A 12,455-nucleotide genomic window follows, 5' to 3' on the forward strand; every position below is an offset into this window, starting at 1 on the left:
CACACATTTACTGTATTTAAAGATGGATGGTGTCGCCCTCTGTTGTGCAAAAGTGAGGCCAAAGTTTCCTCTGGAACATTGAGGACATGTCGTTAGCTTATGTAGCCAATAGGTTTCCTTCATGAACTATATAGCAGACAATCAGAGGGGAGAGCTCTTATACTTTGACATCACTTTTTGAAAAATTGTGTCATTCATCTTTTTGTTCATTTTAACCATAATGTGTATAAACATGTAGGTAGTTGAAATAATGCCGACCATCAGTCTTTAGAGTGGCTTTAAGAAGCTAAATGAACACCATATATGATATGTGCTGCTGCTGCTGATAGCTTTATTCATTGTTGCTCATGTTTTAGAGAAACAAAATTACATTTCAGTATCATCCCGTCCAAGAAACATAAAAAAGACAGTGATATATAACAAGGGAAGGACAGGAGCAGGAGACCTGGGGCAAAAAGTTACACTCTGGAGGCCATTTTAAACGTTTTCATAGGTCGGCTAAAACATTGTTTCCCTGTAAACCTGAGGCCGAAACTTTTGTTTCACCCTAAAACAGTTGTCAAGTAAATGGCCCCTCTCGAAACAGAATGTTATCCTAGATAAGGAACAAAAGAGGATCTCAAACTTCAACAGAGCCCTGAGCAACACATTTACCATGTCACACAGGTGTCCCGTCTGACTCCTCCCTTGTTTCCAGGACTGTGTGACTCTAAATGAGACCATGGGTGCTTCTCAAAGCGATAAAGTTCCATCCTTCCTTCCTCCACTTGTGTTGTTCACTTGCATCTTAGTCCCTCCCATCAGAGATGCTGGGAGAGACGAGAGGAAATGAGGAGAGGAGAGAGGATTGAGGAGATTCGGTTTTAGAGCAATGGGACGTCCTCTCCTCTGGAGCGTCACATGAAGTGACGTGTTTCAGTGATAAACATCTAACATCTAACAGCTGTTTGTGTGTCTGCACATGTGCACTGTAATAACTCAGATCAAACATAAAACAGTAACAGAGCTTTGTCTGTTCCTTTAACCAGTTTAACAAACATGTTACCATGAAGAAAACCTGATCTCTGTTTATTCTGTGTGCTGTTTAGAAGCTTGAGGGTCACTTTACCGGTAAAATGCACAATTGTTCGATTATTTATGAATTATTTAGCCTTTATCTAAAGTGCATCTGAACGTGAACTCTGAAATGTATTAATATAACCTTGTTTATTGTGTTTCAGGAAGATATTATTTATTAGATTTCAGTATTAATCCTCCGTTATATTTATTTGATAATGTTGTGTTCAGTGTTTTGTGCTTTAAACTCACAGCAAATACTTTATTACCAGATTTATGATCAGTTTCTGAACGATCCTCTGTACCTGTCCTCAGCTTCTCTCTTATCAAACTCTGTTGTGTTTGTGAAGTTTCATGTAAAGTCTGAGCTGCTGCAGCGTCCAATCAGAGAGTGATATTCCATATGGGGGCGTGTCTGTCAGTGTAAAGACTTCCGCAAAACTAGCTCTTGTGTTTCCTCTATCATAGCACCTCCGATCAGTCTCCTCCATCCTCTCTCCTCTCTCCTCTGAGCACAAATATCGCTTTGGGACAGTCTTTAAAATTGGGACTAAGAAAGTTCTTCCGGTGCGTCGGAGGAGATAGGATGGAGGAGGCACGAAATTAACGCATTGAGATGCACCCCATGTTTCAATAATTGAATATCAGGCAGTATTGATGAAGAATAAAAGGAGTCTCTTGCTTCTGGATATTAGGCATACAATGAGATCAAAGAAATAGAATGTCACCAAAATCAATCAAATGACATCAGAACTTGATATTTCCACCACTTGATGGAAGGAAGAAAGCTCTCAGGCAGAGCTGGTCCAAGGCTCCATGGGGCCCGAAGCAAAATTTGATTTAGGCCTCTCTGTTTCTATTCATAGTATTACACAAATGAATATAAAGCTATTTTACACGCCAGCTAAAAGATTGTTTTTTCTCATTTTTAACTAAGCTAATTTGCTGTTAATGGCTTCCAAAAACTCTTTGATAAACATTCCAACATGCAAAAAAACTTTTATCTTGGCATTTTTTCCCTTTCCTTCCCTTCTCCCCTAAAGGATAAAGGGGTAAGAATCACTAGGCCTACATCATCAGCAGCACTCTGTTGACATGGAGTTGTGTTTTTGTACAATAATATATCATTGATCATATAGTAATCATCACCCATACATGCAAAAAAAATGTACTTTTGTTTTGGTGATTGCTCTAAGGGCCTTGTGGCTGCAGGGTCCTAAGCCTGCACTTAGTTTGCTTATGCCTTGGGCCCCTTAGGTCATGGTTGTCTGTCACTCTCAGCCCTGTCCTCAGGTTTGTGTAGGAATGTAGATGGACTGATAAACGGATTGCTATTTCTGGCCTAGGCTCCAAGTTTGTAGCCAAAATCATATCAGGAGTCTCAATCAACAAAGTGCAAGTCTGATAACCGTTCACTGCTCAGACCACTACAATGATTAGAAGATTACACCATACCTGTGTTTACTGATCCTCATATCAAATCTAATTCAGTTAGAGGGGGTTTGATCTGACTACTGGTTGTATCTTGTCAATGTGAGCAACATGTTTTTACCAACCCCACATTCCTGGATCTGCAGCAACAACAGATAATAAATCAGAGAGCTCATGGCACATGCCATGCCACGTGCCACAGCACAACATGGTACACTGAAACCATGAATGTAAACTTGTTGAACATGCTGAGCCTTGGCAGCCTCTCTAAATCCAGCTTGGTCTGCAAACTGAGGATGTTTTGAAACCTCTAGAGCCAGCACGTGATGTTCTGCTTCTGTATCTGTCTAGGACGATGCAGACGATGAGTCCATGCCAGACAGCGAGCAGCAGCAGAAAAACCCATCCCAGGAACTCTCTCTCCTTCAGTTCCTCAAAAGTAAGAGTCTCTATTCAACAGCTTCCATTTCCAGTCTGATGAGACAGCAGAAGGGGCAACTTGAGGTCAGTGAACAGGGGTCACTGTGACAAGATTAACACCATCAGAGCAAACTTAAAGCAAGACTGAAGTTTGGCGTTCAGAGTTTAAATTCCCCCCAATTTTGATTTCAATTAAAAGTTGTAAGATATCCAACTCTGAAATTAGGGCTCTCATATTTCACAAGGAACACAAGGAAAAACCTCTTCTTGGCTTTACTACTCTTCCCCTCTGTTCTCCAGGCTTTCCCCGTATTGCCTTGCGGACCCTGCGGGCCCCAGTTTACCTACTGGTGGTTCTGGCGCAGGTTAACCTGGCTGCGCTGCTGGCTGGACTTGCCACCTTCATGGCCAAGTTTATTGAGAAACAGTTCAGCCAGACGGTCCCGTTTTCCACCATGATGATTGGTAAGAGAGTAAACCAAGCTCAGAGGATGTTTCATAAAAGGTTTAAAATCAAACTGAAGCTGTGGCCGAACAGGAAGTCAAAGTCCTCCTTGTTTGTGTCTTCCAGGAGGAATCTGTATCCCTCTGGCAGTGCTGGGTACCGTCATGGGTGGATTTCTGATGCGAAGGTTGAATCTGTCGGTCAGCAGTGCTGGAAAGTTGTGCACAGCTGCCATCCTGCTCGGTCTGCTCTGTGCAGCGCCGCTGCTGCTCATCGGCTGCCCAACACAGCATGTCGCTGGCGTCTTCCCACCAAGGTATCAGGAACTTTACTTTACCCAGGTTCACAAGCTGCATGGACACGGAGGACTAATAAAAACACTGATTTTAAGCCAGATAATAATCACCATTAGGGAACTTTCTTTACCCCAAGGGGAACTATTTCCATCAACAACATCACACAAGCAGGAAACTTATGTCACCAATAACAGCAGGGCTAAGCACACTGCTAACAGGGAACTAACTGTATCATGAAAGGAGAACTAATCAAATAAAAGACAGGCAGGTGATACCACTATCAGGAACATATTCTATCCCCTTAAGGGAACTGAGTACACCACTGAAACCAGCACCCAAAGGGAACATACCTACCTTCATATCAGGGACTCATTTTACCCTTCACAGGGATCCAATTTAACAACTGATTTATGCTCCAATATTAAACAGTTCACATGCAACAGGGAACTTTTTTATGAATAATACTGAACTAATGCCACTAATAGCAGGAACCTATTTTTCCCCAAAACAAGGAAGTAATTGAAACAAAGGCAAGTGATATCACCGCTAAGAGACAATTTATAACAACTCCAAGAGGGAACAAATTTCACAACTATCAGGGAAGTTGTTCCAATCTCTGAAGGGAACTGAACTTGGTACTAGTACCGCTACTTAAAGGGAATATGTCCAACGTTTTTTGTGGAACTTAGTCTCCACTAATCTGGAACTGATTTTATTAATGAAAAAAACTAACTCTCTAAAGGAGAAAACTACTTTCACAACCAACAGGTTAAGTAACAGGGGACGATTACCTAGGGACTAATTTCACAGGGAAGTATTTATACCAATCAGTATTAATACCAATCAATAGCGAGTAACTTTTTATTATTGTATTTCTTTTAACCTCAGAGAACTCGTGCCAAACATAGAGGAAAGAGATTTCACAAACATGAGGAACTAATTTCAAAACATAGTTCACAGTGATGAACTGGTTTCATCACTTACAGGGAACTACTTTATTATGAAGGGAACTGATTTTATTAGGAACTCATTTCAAACTTTATTTGAGCTTAAAGTGAGTCAAATGGGCACTGAGAACTCTTTCTGAAGTATTAAAAGTCTGAACTTGTCTTTGTGTTTTCAGCTCTGAAGCCTTGTCCTGCAGCGCCAGCTGTCGGTGTCCTCAGGAGGCCTTCAACCCGGTGTGTGGTTCAGACCGTGTAGAGTTCAGGTCTCCGTGCCACGCTGGGTGCACTGCTGTAGAGATGGATACCAACAATAAAACAAGTGTAAGTATTCTGACCAGTTTGGTCTACGATAAACACGTTTGTTTTTAAAGGAAACACTGTAATCTGATAGCAACGCCTTTACTTCTTTCCACTCTCAAAATTCTGCCACAACCTCTGGCCTGTTTGAGACCTCAGCCTACAGGTTACCTGAACATGAAGGAGTTCAAAGTGGCTTTTATGATAAGACTGTAACAACACGAAGCTAAGAAGCTCAAACGACCGCTCCTCTCAGTTTCATGCTTTCCGTGTGAAACTCTCAGTGTCAGTAGTCCAGTTCAGGGCTGGGGAGATTGTTGAAGTTGGCTTCTCTCTGGTCTTTAGGTCTTTAACGCTGGCTGTTTTCACTTAAGACCACTGACACATAAATAGAAGCTGGGGGGAAACTGGAATGTGAATAAATTCAGGGACAGGGTGTGATTGTGGGTGAGACAGTGAGAGGAAGATTATATCTGAAAAGCCCCAAAAGAGCAGATGAACAGGCTGAGCAGCTGTGAAAGAAACACTGTGATATCATCCCCTTTACCACCAACCATGAGCGCTGAAATAACAGGAGCTGATTGGTTCCTGTCACTGAACACAACACTGATTTATCTCCTGAGCCTTAAACAGTATGAAGTCTGATTTTTTTAAACACAGTGGGCTCGATTCATGAGAAGACTTACTCCCATACGTCTGTTTCACACCACACACCACAAATAGCATCCCTGTGTGCTGTCGCCGTTTGTGCATATTTAAATCACCGAGGGCAGAAATCTGAATCCCATCTGTCATAAATCAACTGCACAATAAAACAATAAAGACTAAACTTCATAGACTGAGCTGTGTCAAGAGGAAACAGATGATGTTTCATGGATGGATTCTGTTGTTCCCTAAGTAAACTACAAACAGCACAAAATTAAGATTCACAGAGCAAAACTCCAGCTCCTCACTTTCTCAGTTTTTGGATATTATATCATATTTATGAATGTCACAGTGAAAACCATTATGTCATCTTGTGGTGGAAACACCAAAAAATAGCAGTATGTGTTTTTCTAACCTGCTCGCTGTGGTTGTTAAGCCCCACCCACTCCAGGTCTTAAATCAAAGCCCTGAACGAGTCCATCAAAACTTTTTATGATTATACCCTCACAGACAGATAAGAAAAATAAAACCTGAGACACCTGCACAGGTATGATTTAACGGACACTATAGCTGTCTTACTGCCCTCTACTGACCTAGTGCTGTTTTGCATCATATTTCCGGGTCACTGGTCTGTGGTGAAAACACAGATCAACAAACGGCAGCAGGAACAGTTAAGTTCTGGGGAAAGTTTTTTTTCAGGGACCTAAACTTATCTGAATTATTTACCTTTATATTTCATCACTTTTCTTAATTTAAGTGGGGTCAGAGGTGAGTATGACCAACCACAAAAAAATGAGGTTAAAAGAAAGAAACAAATACATTTTTAACATCATCAACAACAATTCTAGAACCGAAAGTTTATCCTGGTGGTGGCGCTACTCGAAAGGTCACATAATGACCAAAATTAATTGGGTTCATACTCTTGTGACCATTAATGTGATCAATAAACTTGGTCAACAACTTAATGTAAATCATTTTCTGGGGTTACCTTGACTTCAAAAGAAAAAATGTGTTACCAATGTTTGAGGATAGGAGGAGGGTTCAAGTTCCTGGACCCTCTAAACCAGATAAACTCAGGCAATTCTAGACACCACACTGCCTACTAGTGTCAAGTGAAGTATTGCATAGTGATGCAGACACAACAACCTTTTTAAAACCTAATAATTCCCCAAAAGGAGCAATAATTTCAATAAAAATGACTTTATAGGACCTGCATCAAAACTAAAGCCTAATTGATTTATCCTCAGATATTTCGCGATAAAAGTCATGATGTACTGCACTGGTATTTGAGAAACAAACCAATATGCTTTCATTTTCAAGAGAAATGGTCCAGACATGTCAACCAGAAACCAGACCTGTCTGCTAACGGTTTACATCAACAAGAAAATCCACAGCACGTGTCTTCATCTTGAGAAAAGTTTTAATGCTAGAAGCATTTCTCTGTAAAGTGTGGCTTCCCCTCAGTTATTATAACTCATTTGTTCATTTGTGTGATAATTCCACATTTCTACGACTGAAAGTGAAAGTAAAAATCAGACGAGTTCCAGATGTTCCCTGACACAAACTATTTATCCCTCTTGGCTTTGTTTTAACTCCCTAATCTGGCCCCCTCTCTGACTGAAGCATTACGCAGCTTCCCAAGAAACAGTAAACTTTCAGAGAACAGAACCCCCAAGTACAAAAATGCTGTTTTTTTTTTACGTTTCCAACAAAAAGATTTGCCCCATAGCACCACCCTCAGAGAACACCCTGTGCTGAGTAAGCAGGAGGTTAAAAGTTTGTGTGTTTGTGCAGAACTACACGGGCTGTCGCTGTGTGAAGGATTTTGGTTACGCCTTACCGGGGACGTGTGGCAGCGGATGTTCCCACCTCCTCCTTCCCTTCATGGTCCTGATCGGCCTCACAGCTTTCATTGCCTCCTTCTCACAGACACCATCCTACATGATGATCCTGAGGTAACACACACAACCTCGACTTTAGAAGTACTTAAAAAAAATCATTTGAGCTGAGCAACAATCTACATGGCTGAAAACAGGGGATGCATAAAATGCTGCTGCACCCCGAGTGTCCACCAGGGTCTGTCTCCTGCAGTGGGTCGGTCCCCATTGAGCTGTCTGCTAGGTTTCCCCCATGCTTAATTTCAGCTACTGTCTCTCTAATACATTCCGAGGCACTCTAGAACTCTGGAATGCGACATTCCAGAATGTTCCTCCAAAGATCAAAGATCACAGCAGGACTTCTGTCATAATAGGTGTGTATGTAGTTTGTGGTGTTGTGTAGCCAGCCTCCAGTGGACCCTGGAAACTGCAGTTTTTAATGTATAAGCTTCTATATTATTAGAGCGCTGGTTCTCACTTTAACTCCAAACTAGTCTCAGGTTGGTTAGTAACGCTTTCACCTCATACTTGTGACAGGATTCCACATAATGAGTCTGCCTTCACACACAGCTGCAGAGCTTTAAAATGAACTCCAGATGGCAGAGAAGGAGCTCCAGGAAAAATATCTGGATTGTATCATGACTGTGTCTTTCCTGCAGGACCGTGCCCGCTGAGGACAAATCCTTTGCAGTGGGAGTTCAGTACATGCTGTTCAGGGTGCTCGGTGAGTCAACCACACAGAGTGTTTGTAGTACAGCTGAATGAATGAATGAGTGAATGAATAAATGAATGAATGAATAAATGAATCTTGTGTTTTCATGCCTGAAAAATTCCAGGCATTTTTAGCCCTGTCACAGACATTTTCTGAAGTTTTTTTTTCATGCATGACAGCGTGAAGTCTGCCCTGTGACATGAGCACTGGGCAAGAGTAAATGTATGACCCTCTGCTACAGAAGGTGGCTGATATGCTGATAGAAGCTGATACGCTCTCATCCATCTAATTAGTCCTGCTCCAAAACAACAGACAAACAAGCTGGTGTGATGCTAACTGGTTGTAAATCAAACAATAAAAACAGGTGGAGTTCTCAACACTGTAGCTTTGACATCTACAACATTCTCAAATGATATTATCCCTCCTAATGAACTTTTTGCACTTGTGCTTCTTGCATTTATTTATTTAGAATGTTATTTAAAGGGACAGTGCACATTAATGAAAGTTTTTCCCTAAATTCCCCAGGTATGTATTCACATCAGCTCAACCTGAAATTTGAGAAATTTGTTAAGTCAGGGTAATTACCTAAGTGGTTTGTGTCAACATGTGCGGCTATAACTGAAAAATTCAGGAACTTATCGGGGGTTTTGTGCACATGTGGAGGCAATATGAGCTGCTCCTTTTCACTTTTTCAGTCAGGTTTGTGACACAGGAGTTAAAAGTCTGAAAATATCAGGAATCTGTTACTGTGAAAAAGAAAAAAGTGTGTTTTTTCTTGATTTATTCAACTGTTGTAAATGTGTGTTTATGTAGCATTCATGCCAGGCCCGGTATTGTATGGCAGTGTTATTGACACCACCTGCCTCCTGTGGGGTAAAAAGTGTGGCAAGCAGACTTCCTGCCTCTACTATGACCTGGACCGCTTCAGACACAGGTGAGCTCTTACACACATTTTTCACCCAGAGTGGCATCTCTTTTTTTGTCATGCACAACTTTGGGTCTAGACTTCAGTGTAAAAAGTTTTCTGGTTGTAGATAAAAAATACTGAGTCCTGTCCCGACAGATTTAATTCTTTCTTTTTAAAACCTGGTAAGTCCTCGGTTTCCCTCAAATTTTATCCTTACCCTGCCCCTCAAACCTTCAAACCACAGCGTCCACGATAAACCTCATGTGACTGTTCTCTGCAGGTTCATTGGTCTGCAGGCGGTCTTTGTGTGTGGGGGGCTGCTCTGCTTCTTGCTGACGGTCGTGGTCTTGCGCAGGAGGGGTCTATATCAGGAGTCCGAGCAGAGCCACAAGGGAGGGTACGAGCTGGTCAACGGGCAGAAAGCACCTGAAAACTCCAAAGAAATTGAACTGACGGGAGTTAAAACCTGAAGGATGATGACATGAGGATGCAGGGACAGAGAGACACAGAGGACGAGGACAGAATGATGCTACCAAAGCTCAGAGTTCCTTCGAGTTAAAGGAGTAGTCCACCAATTTACAAGGCTCAGACACTTCCAACTCTGGACATACTCTGCTGACAACAGAGTCACTGCACTCAGAGTAAAAATGTGTACATACAGATTATTATAAAGGAAACCTCGAACATATCAACTATCATTTAAGGGGCCAAATTTTCATTTATCAGATTATCATATTATAACGAATAAGACATATCTGTATTGTTGATAAGCTGTAGCTGAAAACAAAGAAGCTTGTTTAACCATAACTGTGAAGCCATAAACACAAGACACTGTTCACAGGATTTTAGTTTTGAATGCTTCTGTAAAGCTTTAAGTAACCAGAAGAAAAGCTGAATAATTTTTAGCGTTTGGACCATTTTCCATATGTTTACACAATAAAACACCAACAGAAACACAAAAAAGTTAAAGAAAAAACAGCATCCTTTCAAAGGATTTTTTTATATATTGGAATTAGTCAACTCTGTTTGGTTATCTATGTGATATTATTTTGGCATGCTGAAAGTAACATTCATCTAGGTACAATGTAAAACTTAAGATACCATCATAGAAGGATTAAATTTTAAATACTATTAAAAGGTACTTATCCACCCACAGAACCAGGAACTTGTAATCCTGGGATCTTTCCTTCCAAGGAACGTCTTGTGAAGGAGGTACATGTTTCTATGGCCTATCGTCGTCTGTGTTGTAACCAAAACCTGAAGTCCTGTACATAAAACATATCAGACCAGTGGCGGATGGAAAAAAAGTTGTTGCACTACATCAACAAACCAGTAGAGGGCAGTAAGAAAGAGACGAAGCCCACACAAAAAAGATTGATGCCATTGTAGAAACCAGACAAGGCAACGTCATCCTATATGACTCTACAGTTAGCTTGTGCTGCTTTTGACCATGCTTTATTGTGAAAAGATTTGTTGACTCAAGGAAACAAAGCTGGAGAAACAAAGAGGACTCGAAACGCCTGGAAGCTTTCACTTAAGACTGATTTAAAAAAACAGAAATCAACCAGTGTTTCTGTTTGAAGATGTGAAACATACTTTAACATTTATGACAAAACTTCTTCCAGCAGATGTTTGGTTTGATTCCAACTGTGCAGGAGTGTTCGCAGAGGTGTTCACGAATTAGACCCTTATTTGTTGTAACATTTATCTGCATTGAATGAGGCAATTATTGCCTCAGTGAATGTTTTATCACTCCTTTATTACTTTTTATTTGGACGTTTTAAATAAGTATCCTGTTTTATTTGCACAATTTCAGTGGAGCAAAACCTTCAGAGTACTTTGGTGAATTTTTTCATTGGCTAACTCTGCTGCTAGCTTTTTTCTCACAAGTTGTAACTCCCTCCTACTGTGAGGTTAATGACGATGTGAATTTTCTGTAGCTTGAAACAAACTTTTGGCAAAATGTGTTTACATCTATGAAAATTAAACAATTCAACAATGAACAAGATTTCGCTTAGCTTTCAGAAGCAGGGATCTACCAGCCTGTGGTTATTTTACTAAATATGCATGCTGAGTCCAAGAAGACTTGAGACTAAGGAGTAAGGCCATAAACTCACAAAGAAAAATGTTTACTGAGGGAATGAATCAGCTGGGAAGAAGGAACATTTTCTCGTCCATACAAGATAGGAAAATGCCTCAAGAGTCGCCCCCTGCTGGACATTAGAAAGGCAGTGCTGTATGTTACCTGTTTGGCTGTTTTAATCACCTAAACTGTAAATCTGGCAGTGTTGTGCCAGCTCACACAAAAAAGGAGCTAACTCAAAGTTCAATTCACACCAATATAAATGAACCCGGTCACTTTTTTATGATTCATTTTTGAAAAATTTGAACTTAGTTCATGAACATAAAATAAAGTACTTCACATTCCTTTTTTTTGCTACAAGTTCTCTTTTTCAGTAAAGCCAAACATGCTTTAATCCACACCCCTCAAGCTAATTCCCCAAATAAATGAATCCCTGTATGCTGTTATAGCATCACAGACAGAAAAAACGTATATGTATTGTGTGAATTGTCTGCAGGATGAGCCATGCTGAATGCACAGAGAGTGCCGTAGTAGTAGATATGACTTCTGTTGCTATAAAGCAAAGTAAATCACGGTGCTTGGCATCTCTCGGTACCTCCCGTCACCACTCGCCATCTCTCAGCACCTCCCCTTATCTTTCGGGCTGTGAGAAGCCATTCACTGCCCCAGGAGTGAACTTCTCTCACATTCCCTTCCATGAGTTAAAAACTAAGCGGTTCAGTTCACCGTTCATGAAAACATAGCATCATGACATCATTTTTATTTGTTCACACACAACACTGAAATCTGAAATGATTGAATGCTTTCTTCAACCAAGTTGTGAATGTAAATGTGTTTAAGTTTTGTAAACATGAACAGAACTTCTTTCTGTGAAATTATACATATGTATATGTTTTGTATTTTCAAGTGTAAAACCATACATCTTATTTTTTTAAGATTTGTGTGCCAAGTTAAAGGGGATCTTATATTATGAAAATAAAGAAAAAGAACAACAAAAATCTGCGTTCTTTCTTACTTTTTGTATCAAATCCAGATTAGGGATGGGTACCTTTCACATCTGAAACAATACGGTACCGATGCCCGGTACCTGGCAATCGGTACTGGTACTCAACGGTACCAAGTTTCGGTACTTTTTTGTGTTTGTGTTGTAAGGAATATCAATTTGTTTAATAATTAAATATATAAAAAAAATCAATTTTACAAATTTATTCTTCAATATATAACCTTGCAATGCTGTGTTCATGTCCAGCATAGAAAATCACCCACTGTTCCACTCCCTCGCAGTCACGAGGATGCATTTAGGTACCTAAACATGGTACCTTTTGGTTTTACATGAATC

At 40.5% G+C, this 12,455-nt stretch overlaps 1 protein-coding gene across 5 annotated transcripts in view; it reads left to right on the plus strand.

Moving 5' to 3' along the window:
* The window catches only part of slco2b1 (solute carrier organic anion transporter family, member 2B1), a 33,356-nt gene extending 21,314 nt beyond the window's left edge, over positions 1-12,042 (plus strand). For all 5 annotated transcript variants that reach the window (XM_074671871.1, XM_074671873.1, XM_074671872.1 and 2 more), the window contains 8 exons: positions 2,839-2,926; positions 3,208-3,372; positions 3,479-3,668; positions 4,772-4,916; positions 7,332-7,492; positions 8,074-8,138; positions 8,940-9,060; positions 9,314-12,042. In XM_074671871.1, the coding sequence (XP_074527972.1) occupies positions 2,839-2,926; positions 3,208-3,372; positions 3,479-3,668; positions 4,772-4,916; positions 7,332-7,492; positions 8,074-8,138; positions 8,940-9,060; positions 9,314-9,503 (1,125 nt within the window). In that variant the 3' untranslated portion in view covers positions 9,504-12,042. The remainder of the gene's footprint in view (positions 1-2,838; positions 2,927-3,207; positions 3,373-3,478; positions 3,669-4,771; positions 4,917-7,331; positions 7,493-8,073; positions 8,139-8,939; positions 9,061-9,313) is intronic.
* Positions 12,043-12,455: the final 413 nt, after the last annotated feature.

The sequence above is a fragment of the Halichoeres trimaculatus genome, unplaced genomic scaffold (genome assembly GCF_033239565.1).
Source record: "Halichoeres trimaculatus isolate MK-OKI-2021-1 unplaced genomic scaffold, fHalTri1.1 fHalTri1_scaffold_6, whole genome shotgun sequence".
Classification (NCBI taxonomy): domain Eukaryota; kingdom Metazoa; phylum Chordata; class Actinopteri; order Labriformes; family Labridae; genus Halichoeres; species Halichoeres trimaculatus.